At 40.8% G+C, this 22,256-nt stretch overlaps 1 protein-coding gene across 4 annotated transcripts in view; it reads left to right on the top strand.

Annotated features, from left to right (window-relative positions):
• The window catches only part of vps13c (vacuolar protein sorting 13 homolog C), a 392,379-nt gene that overhangs the window by 126,512 nt on the left and 243,611 nt on the right, over positions 1-22,256 (top strand). For all 4 annotated transcript variants that reach the window (XM_042061414.1, XM_042061415.1, XM_042061412.1 and 1 more), the window contains 7 exons: positions 2,807-2,957; positions 3,508-3,587; positions 3,708-3,767; positions 12,184-12,331; positions 12,864-12,980; positions 14,960-15,063; positions 16,293-16,460. In XM_042061414.1, coding sequence (XP_041917348.1) covers positions 2,807-2,957; positions 3,508-3,587; positions 3,708-3,767; positions 12,184-12,331; positions 12,864-12,980; positions 14,960-15,063; positions 16,293-16,460 — 828 coding nt within the window. The remainder of the gene's footprint in view (positions 1-2,806; positions 2,958-3,507; positions 3,588-3,707; positions 3,768-12,183; positions 12,332-12,863; positions 12,981-14,959; positions 15,064-16,292; positions 16,461-22,256) is intronic.

The following is a 22,256-nucleotide window of genomic DNA, read 5'->3' as shown; positions in this document are numbered from 1 at the left end:
TAACAAAGTCTCCCTTTATCAAATGAATTGAAGTAATTGAAATTAAAAATCAACTGTGCTACCACTCTCTGAAGATAGCTGGGACACTGCAGTCCAAGATCCAACTCTTCCTCTTAACACTGGTAACATCAAATATTTGGGCATCACTATTTCCCCCGACCTGTCAGAGCTGTTCAACCTCAACTACACACCCCTGCTAAAGAAGATGATTTAACGTCGGTCCAAACTTCCACTCACCCTCATCGGCTGAATTTCAGCAATTCAACTTTGTCAAATGTCAATTTTATTTATAAAGCGTATTTACAGACGGCTTAGCCGCATCAAAGTGCTTCACAATACAGTGCAATAAATAAAAACAGGAAGGCACAAAAACAAAACAAAAAGGGCTACAGTTAAAATAAATTAAGAAAAGCAGAAAAAGAACATTTAAAACTAAACACTGGGGCATAAAGGGAGACACTAGCCAAAGGCAAGTGAAAAGAGGTGGGTCTTTAAAAGGGACTTAAAAACATTTAGAGACTGAGCTGAACGAATGTGGAGGGGGAGGCAGTTCCAGAGTTTAGGGGCTGCCACTGAAAAGGCTCTGTCCCCCCTAGTTTTCAGCCTCGCCCTGGGTTCTTCCAGCCACAGTTGGTCTGCTGACCGTAGTGCTCTGGAAGGGGAATGGTGGTGTAGAAGATCAGACAGGTAGGTGGGGGCCAGACCATGGAGAGATTTGTATACAGTCAAGAGGAGTTTGAAATTGATGCGGTAGCGGATGGGGAGCCAGTGGAGTGAAACCAGAACTGGGGTGATATGTTCACGTTTTTTAGTGCAGGTGAGGAGTCGGGCGGCTGAGTTCTGAACCAACTGCAGGTGGCGGAGCTGGGATTGATCAATGCCAGTATAGAGAGCATTACAGTAGTCCAGTTGTGAAGTGATGAAGGCATGGATGACTCTCTCGCTCTGGGGCAGGTAGGCTTTGGTCTTAGCTAGGGTTCTGAGGTGGAAAAAGCTCTTCCTAACTACTGCACTGACCTGCTGTTCAAACTTGAATTTGCTGTTAAAAATCACGCCCAGATTCCTGACAGAGGGCCTGATGTTAGAGGCAATGGGGCCCAGGGCATTGGTGGAGAAGGCCGGAGAGGTTTTGCCAAAGACAATTAACTCAGTCTTGCTCTCGTTAAGGTTGAGGAAGTTTGCACCCATCCATGACTTGATGTCAGCAAGACAGTCACGCAGTAGATGGAGTGCAGCCTGCCCATCAGCCTTAAGAGGGATATACAGCTGGACGTCATCTGCAAAGCAGTGGAAGGAGATGTTGTGTTTTGCCAGGATATCCCCTAGGGGTAAAATGTACAGTAAAAAGAGGATGGGACCCAAAATAGAGCCTTAAAGGGGCCCTGCAGGTGAGGGGGGCAGGAGAGGAGAGTCTCCTAGCTGGACAGAGAAGCTCCTAGCTTGGAGATAGGCCTGAAGTTTGAGAGTATAGCGGGGTCAAGGTTGGGCTTTTTTAGTAATGGTTGAACCACAGCATGCTTGAAGGCAGCCGGGACGCAACCAGAGATGAGGATGGTGTTTATCAGCAGCAGGAGGAATGGGGCAAGTGCCGAGGACAGTAGCATCCTTGAGTAGACGGGGGGTAGGCAGTCAGAGGGGCAGTTTGAGCGCCGCAGATGTCTGACTCGTCAGAGAGGGAGGATAGGGAAATGGGCTCAAACTGCTTGAGGACAGATGGCAGGGGGAGGGGTGGAGGGGCAGGGAGTGGGATGGCAGGGGTATCTGAAAGCCTTAGAGCGGCAACCTTGTCAATGAAGAATTTTTGAAAACTTTCACAGAGGGCGGGTGATGGCACAACAAGGGATTCATTACGGGGATTTAAGAGAGAATTCAGTGTATTAAAAAGAACCTGGGGTCTGTGACTGTTTCTGGAGACCAGGGTGGAAATGTACTGAGTTTTAGCAGCTTTAACGGCTCGGTGGTAGTCCGACAAGTGGCATGGTCGCTTGCAATTGTATGGTTGATCTATATTATTTGAACTAAGTGATCTGAATTGTTTGATGTTTCTCCTGGTAGCCTGTGCTCACCTGTGCTGCATGCGTATACCTAGGCCATATGGCTGTCGCGGTCGTGGGCGCGCGTGCATGTTACTCCCCGGCCCAGAATAACAGACCGGCCCTGTCTAAAATCAAAGCTATATCACTGTGCGTGTGTGGTAACGTTAACTTCTGGTCTTGACTCACTGCAGAATGCAGCGGCTTGTTCACTGCACTGGAGAACCCAGCTAAACAAGTTAAAAAAAAGGAAACAAAACTTATTTCATTTATTTATTTAACATATTTTTAGAGCCTCTAAAGTCAAATTGACTATTGAAATCGAGGCTTAGGATGGAGTGATGTGTAGGAGCGATGACTCATCCCCCCTCAGATTTTTTCACGCAACCTCAGACCAACGCAGATGGCAAAATAAGGAACTGCAATCTAATTTCAGTGGCTAAAGCTCTCCGGAACATTTCTAGTGGTTCTCATATACATTGATGGATCTCGCAAAACAAACTCAAGATCTCGCAAAAAAAAAAAAGTCTAAGATCTCGCAAAAGAAAGTCAATATCTCGCAAAGGAAACTCGAGATCTCGCAAAAGAAACTCGAGATCTCGCAAAAACAAAATTCAAGATCTCTAATCCTAGTCAGTGTTTGTCCCCAGTACATACCTTTTCTCAGTTTTTTTTTTTTTTTTTTTAACCTTCGTTTTTTTTTTTTTTTTTCATGTCACCTCCCGGGCTCCGTAGTTCTAGTATCTGATGTGTATATTTGTTCTGTGTTTTAGGTCTTGCTGCAACTGACACGGGATGACTCCAATGAACAGTGTGTTTTAGCTTGTGTTTGTCAGCTTGGTGCTGAGGGTAAACTTAGAACATATGACATGAATATTACATCATACTTGCACAAGGTCAGCCTGGATCACTATGAAATTAGAGGTATACTTTACACACATAATTATATGCTATCTCTTGAATTCTCTCCCTCTCACTCTCTCTCTACACACACATATACACACCCACAGACTCTCTGGAGTAAGAAAAGAAATGATGCAGTTAGTCAAGAAAAAAATTGAAAAAAAAGAAAAAAAAAGCTGTTGCCTCAGCTTGTGTACACTGTATGCTGTGTGTGTTTCACTAATTCACGGATTGGGATAAATGCAGAGACCAAATTTCCCTCACGGGATCAAAAGAGTATATATACTTATACTTATACTGATGCTGGAGGACTATTATTCCAAGAGTCATCATAACCCAGCCTGCATCTGTATAGAAAATGTTTACAAATGAATGCCATTGAAACAAATCAACTTATCAACTCTGATAGCCATTTACAACACACACACACACACACACACATTCACACTCTTTCTCTCTTTCTCTCACTCACTCACACACACACACACACACACACACACACACACACACACACACACACAGAACATGTATGTAATATAGACATGTATACACGCACTGTGTTGTTTTGCAGACTCCTTCAATCAGCCGCTGCATTTGATCTGTTCTTCTGATGCCCATGACAATGATCTGTTGAAAGTAGTGTTTGTTAAAGTAAGCCATGTGTCACACTCATGCATGCATGTGCAAGCACGCACACTCAGTATTTTAAAGCATGTTCTTATGCCTGTACTGATACTGCTGATACTGATGTTTGTGCTTTATGACCTGCAGGCTGATCCTGATGGACCACACTTTCTGAACACTTTTGAGAACACTGAACAAACACTTAAGGTAAATCCATAAAAATGTGTTTACCATATTTAGATAAATCATCGTAACCTTGTGATTTAACGTGGTGGTTATTATGAAGGTCTTGGGATATTCCACATTACATACTGCAGATTGTTTAATCATGAGAGAAGGCCCTGCCCTCAAACTTTAATAGTATTTGTAAAGCATGTCCAACAACTTGAAGGGCCCTATTTTCGCGACACAAACCTGGCGAAAAGCGGATTATTATCTCAGCACAAAGTTTATTGTTATGTATCTTAACACGTCTCTTTTATTGAGCAATTGTGGCAATTAACAACCTAAGGAGGGGTCTGAGGGGTCATTGATTTCTGACCAAGAGAAACCTGGAGAGAGCTGGGTGAAGAGGTTACCGCTAGAGATGTACTGATTGCAATTTTCTGTTTCCGATTTTTCATTAAGTTTGACCTGCCTGTACCGATTTGATCCGATTCCGATTTATTTTTTTCTAAGCACTTTACAGCACACACAAACATTTATTTTCTTTCTTTTCTTTAATATAACATTTTAACATAGAACTTGAATCAACTTTTCATTAATGGAATGGCTGTTAAAAAATGGAACAGGTGAACAGACATATTCTTCTTCAAGTCTAACTTCAGCTGCAGTATCAAACATCACCAAGCAGTGGACCAAGCCTATCAGCAGAGCCCAGTGAATAGACCCTGTATGTCATCATGGCAAGAGCATGCACGACACACTCTCATGACAATTTACTGTTCCAGAGATAATGTTTGCCAGCCTCACAATCAAGTTTCATACAGTTTGTGCATTATCTGCAAGTAGTTTTCAATACCATAAATTAGTTGACAATTGTTCAGTCCACCTTCCATCAATATATGAAAAAGGAAGATCTCAAGTCCTGTTTAGTTGCTTCACTGCTGAAGTTGATTGGTTTTAATGGATCCATCTGATTCATCTGTGTGAATTGATCTAGTTTTGATTAAAATCCAGTATGGCTGAAAATCCAACATGTAGGAAATTGGCACTGGGCATGTTGAACTCTGGGCATGTTGCTTGTCCCTAGGAAACTCTAACAGTACTCTTAGCCAAAAACAAAATGTAAATACGTTTGTAGGTGTGGTCACAGATAGCCCATCTAGAAAGTGATGTAGGATAATAAGGAACATAGGCAAGGTAACTGTGGGTGCCTGTCAGGGACGGACTGGCCATCCGGCATACCAGGCATTTTTCCAGTGGGCCGACTCACCTTTTGGGCCGATATAGTAGTGTATTATATATTTTAATTTGTTTGGCCAATGGTCGGCCCAAAGCAAGGACAGTCAGCGGCCCATTGGTTCATTTTCCATACTGACACTAGACTGATCCAATAATAGCTTTTGTCAGGCCCCACCTCAGTCACAAACAAGTGTCAGATCGATGTTAATCGTTGGTCAGATTGATCAGTTTCCGTCAAATGGCCAAAATTCAACATCGATGGCATGTGGTGATTGGTCTCTCTTTGAGGGCAGCCGTGGCCTACTGGTTAGCACTTCGGACCTGTAACCGGACCTAACCTAACCCCTCACTGCTCCCCGAGCGCCGCTGTTGATGCAGGCAGCTCACTGCGCCGGGGTTAGTGTGTGCTTCACCTCACTGTGTGTACACTGTGTGCTGTGTCTGTTTCACTAATTCACGGATTGGGATAAATGCAGAGACCAAATTTCCCTCACGGGATCAAAAGAGTATACTTATACTCAAAGTAGAGCGTCGAAAGGGCTCTATCTAGGAAGGGTTCTCTTGGTAAAGATGGCCTAAATACTATAGGCTGACTGTGAGCGACCGAGGCAGCCAGCCCACCAATTGGGATGTGAGCTTGGGGTTGTACAGTGGGTCCCAGTTAAGAATTGACACTTCATTCACCATCAAGGTGATTCACGCAGCTGGGTGAAATGTAAGTACAACTGCAGCCGCTTGGGGGCAGCATAGTCCGCTGTGGCGTTCCATGGTCGAACAGGACGGAGCATTTGACAGCAAGGGCTGTGATTGGCCGAGTTTTCAGTGCGTTTCTCTGTGTTTTTAGCAGCCCCTGCAACATGCTAGTCCACTGTAGCCTATAAGCTTTGTACATAATGGTAAACGTAGTTTTGGATTCAGTGGCAAGATGTCTTGATTGTACAGTGCCTGTCTCTAATTAATGTTTTAAAATGAGAGCTTTGTCAGCTGGCAGTAGGCTAACAGAACATAAATATGCTGCCCAGACACCTCGTGAATAGTTCTGATTTGTTTTACTACACTAACGATGTTATGCTTACAGTATGTTTACTACACAGTAATGTTAACAAAATGACAGCATTCATATGACAAAGGAAAACGAATTCGGTCACTTAAGACTGTGCCACAGCAACCAGTGTAGGCTACAGTCCTACCCAATAGGCCTAATCGAAGCAGATAGCGTTGTCTGACGGTCGAGTGGGTTAATGCGCGTATTTCCAGAACAGGTCTGCAACTTTCAGGCAGTTCTGAGTTCGAATCTAGGCAGGAGCAGAGCCATATAATATATTGTTATCATTTTTTGCAAGGTGTTGCTCCTGGCAATACTTGTTTATAAGACGTTTGGTGATTAGTTGATAGCTGTTTTTGGGACACGTTAAACGTTCTTTGTAATGAGCGCATACGGGGAGTACTGTTACGCGCTGTTATAACTGTAGGCTACAATGATTGCAATACAAAAATATGCGCGTGTTAGTTTAGTTAGTTTTGTGAGGTTTTGCACTTTTGCCTCATGTGTTTTCAGGTTTAAGGGCTTTTTTGGCAAGATTGACCTTGGTTAGACTCTGCATATGTTATTTCTCCGTATGGAAAATAAAGTCAATTTTCGACACACGTCTGTTATTAGATAGATAGATAGATAGATACTTTATTAATCCCCAGGGGAAATTCAAGCAATAACATTATTAGTTCAATAACAAATGTTCCTTGTTAAAACATGTGACTAGTGAAACTCAAATGATTTTAGAAATATTTAGCCAAAGCCAAAAAGTGTTAGAGAGCAGGAGAGACGCCGGTGCAGCTCAGTCTTCTTAATTTTCTTTATTCTTTAGTAAAAGGTGCAGAACATTATTAAACTTTGACTAACGTAATGTTCGTTAGTCAAAAACATCGACACGTCAAAACGTTAGTCAAAGTTTAATAATGTTCTGCACCTTTTACTAAAGAATAAAGAAAATTAAGAAGACATCTGAGCTGCACCGGCGTCTCTCCTTCTCTCTAAAATATCTGTACTGGCCTGGTTGCACCGGATTGTCGCCAAACGACAGAAGCGCGGAGAACCCTCCTTTGTCTACCAAAAAGTTTGTGCCCCGCGCTCCCCCACTGCTTGTGAAAGAAGGGGGTGGGGGAGGGGGGCTTAACGTGAAAAAGCTTAATGTCCCATAACAACAACAAGTCATAATGGTAGGCTACAGGAAGTGGGGGGAGGGTATGGGATGACCAGAGCCGTCTTCGCTGTGCTATTCAGAAAGCATCTTCTATTGTCTTTCCAGGCGCACACAGCACAGTTACCATATAGTCTATCGAGTGCCTTAACAGATAGGCTCTGCTCTTGGGTTTGGCGTCACAGCGAACTCAACCCTCTTGTTGCTTGCAGTTTGTTAAATAAAGCGATGCAGATTACATTATTTATTTCTGATTAATTGCGTCTTTTGATGTCTTTTGCAACATCTGCTTGTTAGGCTGGGCTACTGTCAATGTCCTGTACAGGTAAATGTTCAACAATTGCTGGTGTAGGCCTACAGGCTATAATCAATTAGGGACTGTTTGTTATTTATTTAAGGGGCTACCAGAGGAGTTTTGGGAGCGTTAGTCAAAAAAGACGTGACCCTCCCTCGCCAGCAAAATTTTTTTCTATGACCCTCCAAAGTGAATGAGAAAAAACGCATGACCCTACCCAGTCCCAACAATTTATTGATACCTTCTGTAGTCTACTGGGTCAATTTGGGAGCTTGCATGCTACGACACCTTCCTTGAAATGCCTTGAAAAGGCTGTCGTTTGCACAATTTCACAAATAATCACCGGGACCGAAACAAACCTGTCAACTTTTCCCGGGTTTATCGCGTATTTTAACTTTTTCCTCGCTGTCTTAGGAGGAGCTGCAGGGCCGTCGCAAGGGGGTGCGAGGCCCTGTGCGAACTTGACAGATGGTGCGAGGCCCTGTGCGAACTTGACAGATGCATGAACTTACGTGCATGAAATCATGCGATAGCTTACTTTACACATAGCCAAGGCTACAGTCGGTGCATTTTAGTATCCTAGTCTAATAAGCTACACCAGCTTGTCTTTAAGAGGGGAAATTGTATAGCCTATAACATTAGCTGAGTCACATATTTGGCCATATGGTGTGTATCATAGGCTACATCACGAAACCAAATGTGTAACAAAGGCGAACACTTTAACAGGGGAAATTAATTGGGCATGAATCATTGTGCTGAACGGTATTTGTCAATGAGCAGAAACACGCACGACATTCAAACTGTTGATAAGATGTGCACTATGGAAACTGGTCTGTAGGCTAACATTGGACATATAAATGACACTGACTCGCCATATCCTGACTCTGAAAAAAACATTGTCTTGCTTTGCCGCAAACTCAGCAATGAAATCATAGGCCAGTTTGCAGGTAGCATAACGTCTTTTTCAATTCATAGAAGGGAGAGCCCAGTCTCTCCTGTGACATTGAGGTGCGCAAATAGTTTTTAATAGCCTGTTCAACTTCGAAAAGCTTCACCCGATGACAGTCACTGATCGCAATTGAGCTTCGTTCAATCTTTTTAAGTTTTAAGTGCAGTAGCCCCTATCTGCCCCCTTTGGAATTACAGTATATCTTGAGCCTATTATAAGGTCCAGTGCGTTATGTCCTGGGATTCGGACATGCTCATCCTCTTGTTGCTTTGATATCTTCTTTGTTGTCGTTTGAACGTCGGCAAGCAGGCATGTTGCGGTTGCGATTTAAGTGAAATTTCTACAGTAGGCCTACAACATGCAACATGCTTGTTAGGCTGGGCTACTGTCTTGTACAGGTAAATGTTCAACAATTGCTGGTGTGCAGGCTATAATCTATTAGCTAAATCATTTGTCCAGCTGTTTAAAAAAAATCGTGCTACATTCAAACGCAAAAGGTGCTTTGATATCTTTGAACGTCGGCAAGCAGGCATGCTGCGGTTGCAATGAATGAGGATAATTGGTTTTATCTGCGGATTTATTTTTTGCATTATTTTGAATATGAATAGCTCCAGTCTCAACAGCACGTCTACTTTTTTCACACGCATCTAAGTTCTAACACACATCCCCTCTCGCTTTGTCTCTTTCCATCCCTGCGCACGGGGCTTTCTTAAAGGAGCTGCACCATTTTACAACAATTGCATCTACATTTTCATATTAGAATGTTTTGTCTGTTTAAGATAAGCTTAAACTACCGTGATCAATTTAAGTTCCCGTGCCCCCGCTGAAAATCTCATGCTATCTTTACGCTATCACATCTATAAGTAACCGTGACAAATAGGGTATAAGATATATAAACTCACGCTATTGTATTATCATATATGTTTGGTAATGGCTCACTGCGTCATGGAAGCAGTTAAGTCAAGTCGCATCAAAAATAGTAGTGGCAGAACTCACCTTGTGGTTGTTTACTGCAGTTTGTGCCATTTCTGCTGAGAAAATGGGGTGCATGATTCATGAAGGAACCCGTCCAAACTTAACTGGGACCCACTGTAGGTGGAAAAGAAGGTGCAGGAGAGGTTTTCGGCAGTGCAAGACTATTTATTAAATAACCAAAAAAAACTTGCCGGAATAGCAATAGGCTATTATTTAACAAGAAAAACACTTTTAAACAAACAAACCAAAAATAAGTTCAGTATTCCAGTTCAGTAATCCAGATTCACACAAGAGCTTAAAGCTAAATCTCTGCCTCACAACAGGAGAGCTGCTCTCTCTTTGCTCTCCAGGGGAACTGAGCTACCCCTCTTAAATAACCTTACTAATTGTCCTAAATTAGCCCAAATGAGGATATTGGCTCAAACCACCCAAATAGGTAACCACTTTCACTGGACATTCACTATTAAGAAAATAACTAACTATTACAAATATATACAAAATGACAATGGTGCATATTACTACAAAAATACATGTTAATTACCATAACCCATATTCCCCACATACATAATAATAACAAGAAGACAAACAGACAAGGCAAACACCCCTGTATCACAATGCCCCACTCCCTCCCCCTGTGGGATGTTGGTAAAAGCACTGTCCCAATAATTAACTGTCCTACGTCCCACTGTCCTATAATTAATAACGCCGCATTGGGCAAAACTAAAGAAAAATCGCGGCAGACCAAACATTTGGTCTGACGCATGAATGAACGCCAAACTGGCAGCAAAACTCCCGGCACCAACAATTAAACAAACTGTACACCAAACATACTTTACACAACATTAAACAATACTTCAAACAAACACACAACACCGTTTATAAGCCAGGGAGATGTGGCGGGTGACTGTGTGCGTATGGGTGCATGTATGTGTGTGTGCATGTGGTTAATGTAGGCCTACTGTTCTAAAATGTAGGAATACCAGAAATGTATGTAGGTATAGCCTACAGCAGTGATTAGTGTGGGGCAGGCCCCACTAGTGTGGAATAGAGACATGACAGGTGGGGCGCGATGAACCGGAGGACATTTGTTTTTTGTGCCCATCTTAAATAATGCCTTTCTTTTTGTCAAGAATAGAATTGAATATAATAGTAAAGAAACTTTAATTGCCACACAATAATGTTGGTGGTATTTTTTGTAGCTCAGTCCGGTGGGGAGGTGGGGGGTGGGGGGATTAATAGCGGGAGGTAGGGCTGGGACAACGCGTCGACGTAATCGATGACGTCGACGCAAAAAATACGTCGACGCAAAATATGAGCGTTGATTCGTCAAGCATAACGTGCTGCTAAATATTTTTAATTGGACACCTTCAGTGTTTTCCATACGTTGACTAATCTGTGGCTGGGCACCACGAAATCTACGAAGCTCCCCCTAGCATCTGTACGTGTCGATACGTGAGCGAGCCCTCGCTCGGTCTGAAGCTCTTCCTTTTCTTTGCATCTTCCGTCAAGGGTTTTCGCTGCTTCTTCGCCGGCTCTGCCGTGGCCCACTGGTTAGCACTCTGGACTTGTAACCGGAGGGTTGCCGGTTCGAGCTCCGACCTGTGGGCCGCGGCTGAAGTGCCCTTGAGCAAGAAACCTAACCCCTCACTGCTCCCCGAGCGCCGCCGTTGTAGCGGCAGCTCACTGCGCCGGGATTAGTGTGTGCTTCACCTCATTGTGTGTTCACTGTGTGCTGTTTGTGTTTCACTAATTCACCGATTGGGTTAAATGCAGAGACCAAATTTCCCTCACAGGATCAAAAAAGTATATATACTTATACTTATACACATGTTTGCAACATTAGCTAGCATTTCGTTAGCCTGCCTCTGTGCTGGGGAAGCAGGATGTAAGTGATCCTGCTTCTCGTGATGTCTGAGACTTTGCGAGACTGAAGGTCGGCAGGTCGAAAACACCGAACTTGCAAGCGGGATATTCTTCCTACAGGCAGTAGGGGCGGGCGAGAGAGTCTTCATTCACCCTGTAATGAGTCATTTAACCATATACCGACTTACGAAGATGATTAATTAGCACGAAAACATTGCCTGGTGTCCCTTTAACAGAACATTACATAAAATTGCGAACATTACATAAAAACAAACAAAAACATGATGCCAGACGGAGCGGCGTGTCTCGCCAGCGTCCCTGTAACCTAGCAACTGAATGTACCTGCAATGCAAAAAACTGCTCGAGTAACCAAGTGTTAATCTTGAAATAACATACAAATATAGTTGGTATTGTTTTTAGAATAAAGACACTTATCTAGCGCTTTCTTGTAAAATCATTTGACTTAATTTAATAAGAGTTTGACTGATTTTAAGATATCAAGAAAACTAATCACTAAGATATTGTCAAAATGGACTATGTACTAGCTGTAAGTCTGTAAGGGGTGGTGGTAGTGTAGTGGTTAAGGTGCTGGTCTAGCATGCAGTACCCAGAAAATGTTTGGTTTGATTTTGCTGTCAGACGTTCTGTGAATGTAGTTTGAGAAAGGAGAAAAGGGTGGAAGGTTTTAAAAAAATGTGTTTTAGCAATTTTGAAAAACTGTAAGTGTTTCCCTTTCCTTAGCGGTATATAATTGACATATGTAAGTCGCTCTGGATAAAAGCATCTTGTAAATGAATACATGTAAATGTAAAACAAGCAAATTTAGCTGCCAGCGTGTTACATTTTTGTTTTTTTAAGATTAATAACACTTCACTAGATATCAGTTTTTGCATTGTAAATATGGATCTTACCTGTGCATATGTGTATTTTTGTGTTCAGGTTGAGTTCTCCTCTCTGGATTTTCTCCTTCACACCAGAGCACTGCTGTCTTGCATAGATTGTTTAAGCTCAGCCCTGCCTGAAGAGTGGACGACAGGCAGAGACAGAAAAGAGAGGAGTCACCATGAGAAAGACTTGGAAAAGATGGGTAAATAGCTGTATGATATAGGACAATAGACAAGGCTATTGCCTTGCATCACATAATCACACATTCAGACAAGGGCCCTCCATAATTATTGGCACCTCTCGTAAAATATGAGTAAAAAAGGGTTATACAAAAAAAGATAGATGAAAATAAATCCAACCTTAAATAAATAGAAATCCAACCTTTATGTGACACTAATTTATGTAGAGAAAATGTACCTAATTAAGAAATACATTTTTTCACAAAACCACAAGTATTGGCACACTTGCTTTTAAAACGTTGCTGTTTGGTATTGACTGTTATTATAAATTAAATGTGAAGGTGAACTGCAGCATATTTTTTTGAACAAAGGTTGAGGAAATAAAACTTTTGTGAACATAAAAATAAAATTCTACTGAACGTCATGAATGTATTGTTCAAATGTTTAAGTCCATCTCAGAAACTCAATATCAAATACCATATGCAAACCCCTTGAGATAGAACATGTTTTTTGCCATTTCAGCATTCACCAGAATTATTTTTTCCCTTCCATCAGAGATTAAAGGATCCAGAGATGCAGATGTTGTGGCCTTTAAGGTTGTTGCTGTACTTGGATCCTTTGGAATTAGGGTGTGTGATGACCAAGTTGAAATAGCTGATATCAAAATACGAGGTACAGTATTGTGTATTTATGTACATGCTACAAGTGTATGTTTCCTTGGTCCTTAGCATATTGTTGTAATAGTTTGTTGGCCTACATTTCATACACATTATGTTCTAGAGCTCGACCGATATGGGATTTCGAAGGCCGATGACGATACCGATATTTATATTTATCGAATATTTCAAAAGCCAGTCATAGTCAATAGTCATTTTTAGCTAAAAAAAATGTAAACATGTTCTCCCATAACAAAGTTCTGATCAAGGTGGGACATTATAGCCCCTATTTTGACGATCAGAAACGCAGTGCATAGTGTATTCTTATCACAACGCAAAGTTTATTCCTATCTTACACTCAAATTTTTCGCCGTGCCATTCTCTTTTATTACACAATGTGCCCAGGTGTGTGCCAATTAACATGTGGTCTGGCGCATGATCTAAGAATCGCTATCTTACACCATTTAAAAAGCATTACGCCACTGGCCAAGAAAAATCTGGTCTATAGCGAAAGGCACATATGAAGCACAGCTGAAGACGTACTGTCACGAGATGTAAACAGCGACTCCTCTGCAGGATAAATGTCCTTAGGTTATTTTATTATTATTTAGGTCATTCGAACATTATTGGGGTAAGTGTTGTTTTTTTCATGCTGTATTTTTCGATGGTAACCTATTGTCAGTCAATAGTGAAAGTAATTAACTGTGTATAACTGTTTTGTTGTTGACTATGACACCACGGTGAAGTTAGTTTCACTTTGCCTAGGAGTTCAAATAATAGACGGTAATATATGTTTAACTAAAGACTCGTGTGCATGCAGATTTCTTCAAATGCGCCCATCAAAACCATCAAAATATGCGCTGATTGCTGTTAAAGGGAATGACAGATGTCACTTTCATTGGTTTAAAGGATGTTACTCCAAAAACACACCCATGACTGATTAAGAAACATAAGAACCGTCTTTTTGCGCCCGACAACAGTCTTATCTACTCCACAGTACACCCAAGACAACTAAATTATAACGCCAGACTATCAATGTAAATAAAAATGTCTGTGTTGATAGAATAGTGTAAGAAATAAAACTACCCTTGTATTGTGTACTTTGTTCCCTGAAGTTGGTATTAGGCATATACTGTACAGTAAGCAACGGCAGCGGCGTTACCTAGGCCAGGGGTTCCCAAACTTTTCCACAACAAGGCCCCCCAAATACCACTAGTTTCTGGCCTGAATAATAAAACTATTCTACCATCGGTGTGCATTTACTTTCCCCTTTCAAGAAATAAAACTATCAACACAGACATTTACATCGATAGTCTGGCATTTTAATTTATTTGCCTCGGGTGTACTGTGGAGTGGGTAAGACTGTTTTTAGTGGCAGGTTAACACATACACATGTTGAAAACATGTTGAAAACACATTGTCTTGTGAAAGTGAACTGGGCATACGCTCACATCAAAAACAAACCATTTTACACCATTGACAATGTTCAAAATAGAATGACACTTCTTTGGTAGTGTGGTTAGGTTGTCTACAAACAAATTGAAGTATTGTAAACGTAAGTGTTTTGAAAGGTTATAAAAGTGTTATTTGCCCAGGTTGTTTTTGTTGCCGTTTTTAAAGCCTGGGCTGTCCACAGAGATTGCATTTTTTGCAGTGTATTCAGGACATAGACAGCTAGTGGTTGGTTAGGTGATGTTTGCAGTAAAGGACATAAAATGTTATAACCTAAAAACGCATGGCATCGCTTAGAGTACCTTTAATATAAGATTATAACACTTAGTAAGATATCACTTTTTGCCGTGTACTGAAAACATTTTATTAGATACACAGTTGTTGCAGTGTAAGATTAATAACTCTTGGTTAGATTTTATTTTTTGCAGTGCGGAAGCTAGTATTTTTTAATTTAAGCAGTGTATAGACATAGATGTATGTGAATGTATATAGATGTTTGAATTATATTTGAAAAATATGAAGCCTATGCATTCTTTTTTACAGGAATCGATGCATCTGCTATGGTCCAGTCAAAGAAGACAGAGGTGTTTGTTAGGCTGAAGGATATTGCAGTTATGGACATTGCTCCAAAAACGCTCCATAAAAGGGTATTTTTATTTTTGTTATTATTATTATTATTATTATTATTATTATTATTATTATTATTTCAGGAATGCATACTAGAACTTCAGCATATAGACAGTAGCTTGTTGTGAGTAAATAAGCTAAGGACTCAAACTAATGAAGAGATAAAAAATGCAGTGAGGTCAAGCTGCTTGAGCACAGAGGTGTGTGCTATCTGAGTTATCTTGAGGTTTTTAGCATTGCATTCACATGATACCTTAGATAGCCAGCTAGTCACTAGTCACACTAACAGAACTGCCCTACCTAACAGCACTTCCAAAATAAACAAAGCTTACCACATACCCCATTGAAAGTTTATTGACATTTTTAAGCTTTTAAATTCTTTGGCATTTTTTAAGTTATGAGAAATTGCACACTTTCAACTTTCACATGACTTTCATGTTGCTGTATTGCCGTTAACTAAACTGCTGTGTCATGTCATATTTTACACTCATTATAATCTACTTACGAATTTGTCTGCACCTCAAACCTGATACTCCCTGTTTACTGACGTAAAATAGTGTGTTGCGTTGATGTTGATCACATGCATGTGTAGGTCAGTTCAGGGTTCACAGTTGAATGTACTGTAATGTGTGCACACATTAGAATATCATGAAAAGGTTTTCAATGTAATATATTTTACAAAGTAAATCTTTCATACATTCTAGATTAATTACATATAAAGGTAAATATGTCAAGCCATTTTTTGTTTTAATCTTAATGATTATGGCTTATACACTGCAAAAACTGCTTATCTAACCAAGTGTTATTAATCTTATATCAAGATCAAAAAATCTAAATGGCATTGTTTTCAGTACAAAGAGACTTACCTAGCACTTTCTCTTAAAATAAAACTTAATTTTAATATAATTTTGACTTTATTTGAAGATGTCTTATCATGAAAACAAGCAAATTTTGCTGTCAGTGTGTTAAGGAAATTTGTCTTAAAAATAAGCAAGCACATTTGTCTCAAAAACAAGCAAGCAGATTTGACTTCAAAACAAGCAAATTTGGCTGCCAGTGCGTTGAAAATTTGTCTTGATAAGACTCCTTAAGATAAGGCTAATTCTTATTAAATTAAGTAATAACTAAAACATAGACAAATGTTATCAAAATGTTTGAAGTTATATCACTTATCACTAATATATCATAGTTATATCACTAATCATGGCATGCCCTTTTGCTTTTGTTTGTACATGTTTTTTTATGTTAGGTGGTCTCCATTGTTGGAGAGGAGGTGTTCAGCTTTAAATTGTGTCTTTACCCCAATTCTACTGAGGGTGAGGGTTACTTAGACACTTCAAAGGTCGATGGAAAGGTTACTCTCAGGATGGGCTGCATCCAGATTGTGTATCTACACCATTTTTTTACGTCTCTGCTGGTAAGAACACATGCACACACACAATCACATATAACATTACTGATGTTGAATGTATTTGTATGTGACATTTTTTATGATGTGAGTTCTGGTGAGGGATGGATAGTTTCTCTGATACGTATATTTAAAATGTGCATTTCAAATACAAAATAGTATTTTGTCATTTGTATTTCATTGGGTTGAAAATAGCTTTGTGCTTTGTATCAAAATGTATTTATACTTTATTGACGTGTACTTTTGTGTTTTTTTTTTTTTTTAAACTGCAAAATACTTTTTCTAGGAAATCTATGCCATAAAAGTGCAAAATGATGCATGCAACCTCTGATTGTTGCTGACTTACAGTGGGCAGTGCTTCGACTTGGCCAGCTTCACTCGCAGTCCGCGCGTGGGATCACGCGGTATCACGCAACTTTAATTTGTATTTTTCCAGTGAGACGCTGCAACAACCCAAACAACCGGTAGATGGCTCAAGTGAGCAGGGTGTCTCGTAAAAAGAAATGGAGCCTGGAAAACCCTACACAGACTTCACTACAGACTTTAGCAGACTGGTTTAGAAATAATGTAATAGCCAGAAATATGCCTGCCCTGCCCTAATAAAGAAATATTTGGTTAACTGCGAGTGAATCCCGTTTGCAGCTGTAGAGACGCAGGACAAATTAAACATTCTGGTTTTCTCCGAGTGCAACGATGATAGACAGACATCATTTGGACAAAATATAGAGTATTAACCTCCGTTGCTCAGCCAAATGCCTTCCTGTTACGTCCTGTTATCACGGAGTTACAGGCGATAAACGATTTTTGATGGTCACAAGTTTACTTCATTAGGGACTGTTCGTTATTTATTTAAGGGGCTACCGGAGGAGTTTTGGGAGCATTAGTCCAAAAAGATGTGACCCTCCCTCGCCAGCAATACATTTTTCTATGACCCTCCAAAGTGATTATGAAAAAATCCCTGTCAACTTTTTCCGGGTTTATCGCCTACTGTATTTTAACGTTTTCACATATTTGGCCATAAGCCGTTTATCATAGGCTATCACGAAACCAAACTACAAAGGCGAACACTTTAACAGGGGGAATTAATTGGGCATGAATCATGGTGAACGCTATTTCGCTACCTTAGAATAATAAGGTTCTATCTGCGTTTTGAGTAGGTACAACCGGGACGATTGAAACGGGGACGAATGAAACATTCCGGTTTTCTCCGAGTGCAACGATGATAGACAGTTATCATTTGGACAAAACATGGAGCATATTAACCTCCGTTGCTCAGCCAAATGCCTTCCTGTTACGTCCTGGTATCACGGAATTATGAGCGATAAACGATTTTTGATGGTCACAAGTTTACTTCATTAGGTTTATTTTTTTGGATTATTAAAGAGTGTTTTTCATTTAAAGGTTTGACTTTGTGCTTATTCAGTAGAGCATTTAGTGCTCTCCCCAATCCCAGACGTTCACATTGCATGTTTGTTTGTAATGGATGCAACCGCGAGATAGGCTATGCGTTTGACAATGAGTTGTTAACAGAACCAAGACATATAGCCCAGCAGCAATCTAGGGACTGATCGTTATTTATTGAAGGGGCCACCGGAGGAATTTTGAGTGCTTCAGTTGGAAGTTGCATGACCCTCTCTTGCCTGCTAGAAATTGTTCAATGACCCTCCGACAGAATTGTTAAAAAATACATGACCCTCCCCTGCCAATTGTATTCCGCCCGCGCCACAGCCACACACTTTGTGATAACGTTCTTAAATCAATCTTTCCCGTGAGCTTGCATGCTACCAGTCCTTCCTTTTCCAATGTGTTGCGCCTGTTTGCACAATTTCACAAATAATCATATGTGATTAATAGTATGATAAATAATCCCTGTGCACGGGGACCGAAACAATGCATGCCAACTGTTTCCGTGTTTATCACGTATTTTAACGTTCCCCGCTGTCTTGCCGTTTTAATGTTTTCCCGTAGAATATCCCATATTTTAATACTCTCATAACAGCCCTGCCATCGGGCCTGTCTCTGTGTTGCCCTGTTGCTACCCCTTGCCCTTCCAACGAAACAGATGTCTTCAAATCATCGTTTTCCTTGCTTGAAGGCGAACTTAGAGTGATGTTAACCTATTTAAGTTTAACGGCGCGATTGTCGTGAGAGCACGATTTATTGGCGCTTGCATGTTCGGCCTTATGTCTACGTGCGCACCTGAGGCTACTCAGCTGCAAGATATATAATAGGCCTTTATCACGGCAGCCCACGGGCAGCTGAAGCAGGGCTGTTCAATTTCCTGTTGGCAGGCAAACCACAGGTGTTCCTAAAAACATTAACGAGGCCTCTGGTTGAAGTAACTGTGGCCGAATCTGACACTTAATTAGAAACACCTGTGCTCACACAGGAACAGGGCTGTTCACTTCCTACTTCGGCTGCCGTGATAATGTTCACTGCAAGTTGGCCTACCATAACTTACCAACTCTGCACTGACTGGCTATTTATATTTTTCTGTGAAATAAGCAAATGTATTTGTTCAACTTTATGAAGCAGAATTACGCATAGGGTACTTGGAACATAATACATTTGACAAAGGACAGATGAATGTTGCTAGTGACAAAATATTAACTTTCAGTGTTTTACGATGTCTTTGTCATGGGGAAGTGTTTTTCCCCATGCATTTATTCTAGGTTACTGTCAGTGACTGCCGTGAGAGAAGCGGGTTCTGTGTTTCGTTCATGTCAGTGACTGACGCGAGAGAAGCGGGGTCTGTGTTGTGTTGTGTTGCGTTGCGTTAATTTATTTTCATTGGGCATTCCGTGCCGTGCCGTCCACAGCTCTTCAGTTCTGACAAAGCCAAAATTACTCCTTTTGAAACAATGAGTGCAGGAAGCGCGTTTGTATGGTTATATTGCTTGACGGGGGGGGGGGGGGGGGGGGTCCCAAGCAGCAGCTTTCAGCCATAAGGCTACTTTGAGAACATTTCAATTCATCCGACACTAATATTCAAAATGTTGAAAACTATTTTGGCATAGCCTATAAAGCAGTTTAATTAAATGGAATGTTAGTTGTAAACAAACGAGCTACTTGGTGAGGCTTGGCCTCACAGATGCGCTCCTGCCTTAGATGGCAGGAAAAATCTTCACGATAGGCCTATTAACTAACCACCCGATTCCCCCCAAAAATCACACCTTCCCACCTCTGACAGCTTAAAAGAAGTCAAGAGGACTCCTTACTCACAGACCTATTCACAAACCTGCGGTTTTGAAATCCTATGCAGCTACAGGAGCTTCCAGTCGCAAGGAAGCAATTTTGCATTGTAGGCATAACTAACATGCAATAACGCCGCCAACAACAACCAAAACTAGGCTAATCATTGTCAACATGTAAATTAAATGTAACATTATTGTGAATCAAATTAAAATGTTCTCTTTTGCAAACGTAGGCATAGTAACAGAATAATTTAATAATGTTACAAAGATACTACATCAATCCGTATGTTTCATTGGGCTACTAGGCTATTTGTTTTGCCTTGATTCATTTAGGCTAGGCCTTTTTATTCAGGGGCCATATTCACAAAGAATTGTAAGGCTAAAAGTAGCTCCTAACTGGCGAATTTAGGAGCAACTCCTAAAAATAATGGGCGTGTCACTCCTAACTTTAGGACTCCTAATTTTTTCACAAAAAGTAATTCACGAAGCATTTTAGACCTAAAAGTAGCACCTAAGTCTGGGACAGCTTAAGTCGAGAGGACTCCTAACTCACTAAGACCTATTCATAAACAGCTTTTTTGTGGAATTTTACGTTGCGATGTTTTGAAATAGCCTATGCGCAACAGGAGCTTCCAATCACGAGGGAACAATTTTGCATTCATAAAAGGGATGCAATAATGCCACCAAGAACAACCAAAACTACTCATTGTTAACATGTAAATGAAATGTAACGTTTCATTGTGAATCAAATTAAAATGTTCTCCTCTTTGCAAACGTAGCCTAGGGATATGGTGACAGATTAATTTAATAATGTTGCAAAGGTAGGCTACTGCATCAATCCATAGGCCTATGTTTCATTAGGCTACTAAGCTATTTGTTTTGCCTTACTCTTTATTCATTTAGGCTAGGCCTTTTTATTCAGTTATTAATCATCTTCCGTCCTTCGCACTACTTGTGTAGCGCACGCATTCTCCGACCTGTCACCTGTCAGTCATCATCGGAAGAGAGGTGTTTGGAATTCCCGCGTTACAATCGTCAGCCAATCAAGGTGGTCACTTCAGTCAAGCTCGTGCATGAGTAATGACGTCATCCATAGCCACGAAGACTCACTCCTAGTTTAGGAGTTGTCTGAAAGGCTTTGTGAATAACTTTTAAGAGAAAACTCCAATCTAAAATCTTTAAGTGCGATTTAGGAGTAGCCTACTCCTAGTAGTAAGATCAAAGCCTTTGTGAATAGCCTACGGCCCCAGTTATTCATCATCTTCCGTCCTTGTGTAGCGCACGCATTCTGAGACCTGTCACTCATCATCGTAAGGGAGGTGTTTGGAATCATGCCCGCGTTACAATCATCAGCCAATCAAGGTGGTCACGCTTGCCCATTTACCCAAATTAATGGTCGAATATTACTGATGATCATTGTTATTTAAGAACATGCAGTGTGCGTAGGGTACCAAAAACATATTGCTCGTAAAAAAGCAGCATAACGCACATTCTGGCGGGTCTGTTATTTACTGTAGGCTGCGCAAACCACATGCCTTTATTTTTGGCAAGCCTGCATTCATTCATTCATTCAACCTTTATTTATTCTCGGAGGGTCATTGAGGGAAACCCTCATTTTCAATGAAATTACAGAAGCGAAGCAAAGCGCTCCACAAACAAGACAACATTCGAGGCCTTCTGTTGAAGAATTTTATATAAAGCCTGCGCTGACAGTAATCCTCCTGCCCCTGATAGGCCTACCACTGTGGATAGTGTGGAATGTTCAAGTAATAACACAATCCAATGTGTGTCTCAATTGTCCCCCGCTGACCACCTCACACATTTCTCTAGATTTTGCAACGAACTTACATGACACAATGCCATAAAATATGCCAGTTTTAGGACACAGAATAATGTTTGTAATGATACCAGGTAGGCCAGGTATTGTCGAAGGTGCATGGTGAAGTGAAATTCTTACTTTGGAAAACAAACATTTGCCGATATCATCGCCGATCATCAGAATATTGCAACAGATTCTGTGTTCTGGACTGTAGGTAACTTGTTAAGCCAGTGGTTATCAAACTTTTATTTCATTCCCCACTGATCAAGGGGCATGACTGATGATAGTGGAGATAACGTGTTATCCCGAGGCTTTTGCAAGTCAGCATCTTCGACGGTAGTCTATTAAAAATATAAGTTTTCGATGTCCCAAACGGAGAGCCATACTTTATTGTTTTTAACGATCTCTATGCTACTCACAAAAATGTAGGCATGGGGACATGATGAAGTAGGTTATCCAACTGTCGTGTGTTAAATTATTGTGATTACGAGCCAGTGGTTTTCAAACATTATGCGTGACTCGGACATCTAACTAAATGCAACAGGCTCATATCGTCCTCGCATTCGCAAAATGAGGACCAGTGTTTTGTCAAATTGCAAATAGCTATTCGTTTTAACTATTTTTTATGATAGTAGCCTATACAAAAAGCACTTCATACTATCTTAATCTTGGAATATGGGGAGGGAAGTGGCGCGTCTGCAGTCAGCCAAATATGAATGTAATTCTGCGGCATAAAGCAGATGTAATTGTTTATTGTACAGAAAAATAAAAATGACATGTCAAGCAGTCAAT

Source organism: Alosa sapidissima, chromosome 14 (genome assembly GCF_018492685.1).
Source record: "Alosa sapidissima isolate fAloSap1 chromosome 14, fAloSap1.pri, whole genome shotgun sequence".
In the NCBI taxonomy this organism is placed as follows: Eukaryota; Metazoa; Chordata; class Actinopteri; order Clupeiformes; family Clupeidae; genus Alosa; species Alosa sapidissima.
Note: the sequence above shows the minus strand (reverse complement) of the source record. Positions and strands in the feature narration are given on the sequence as shown.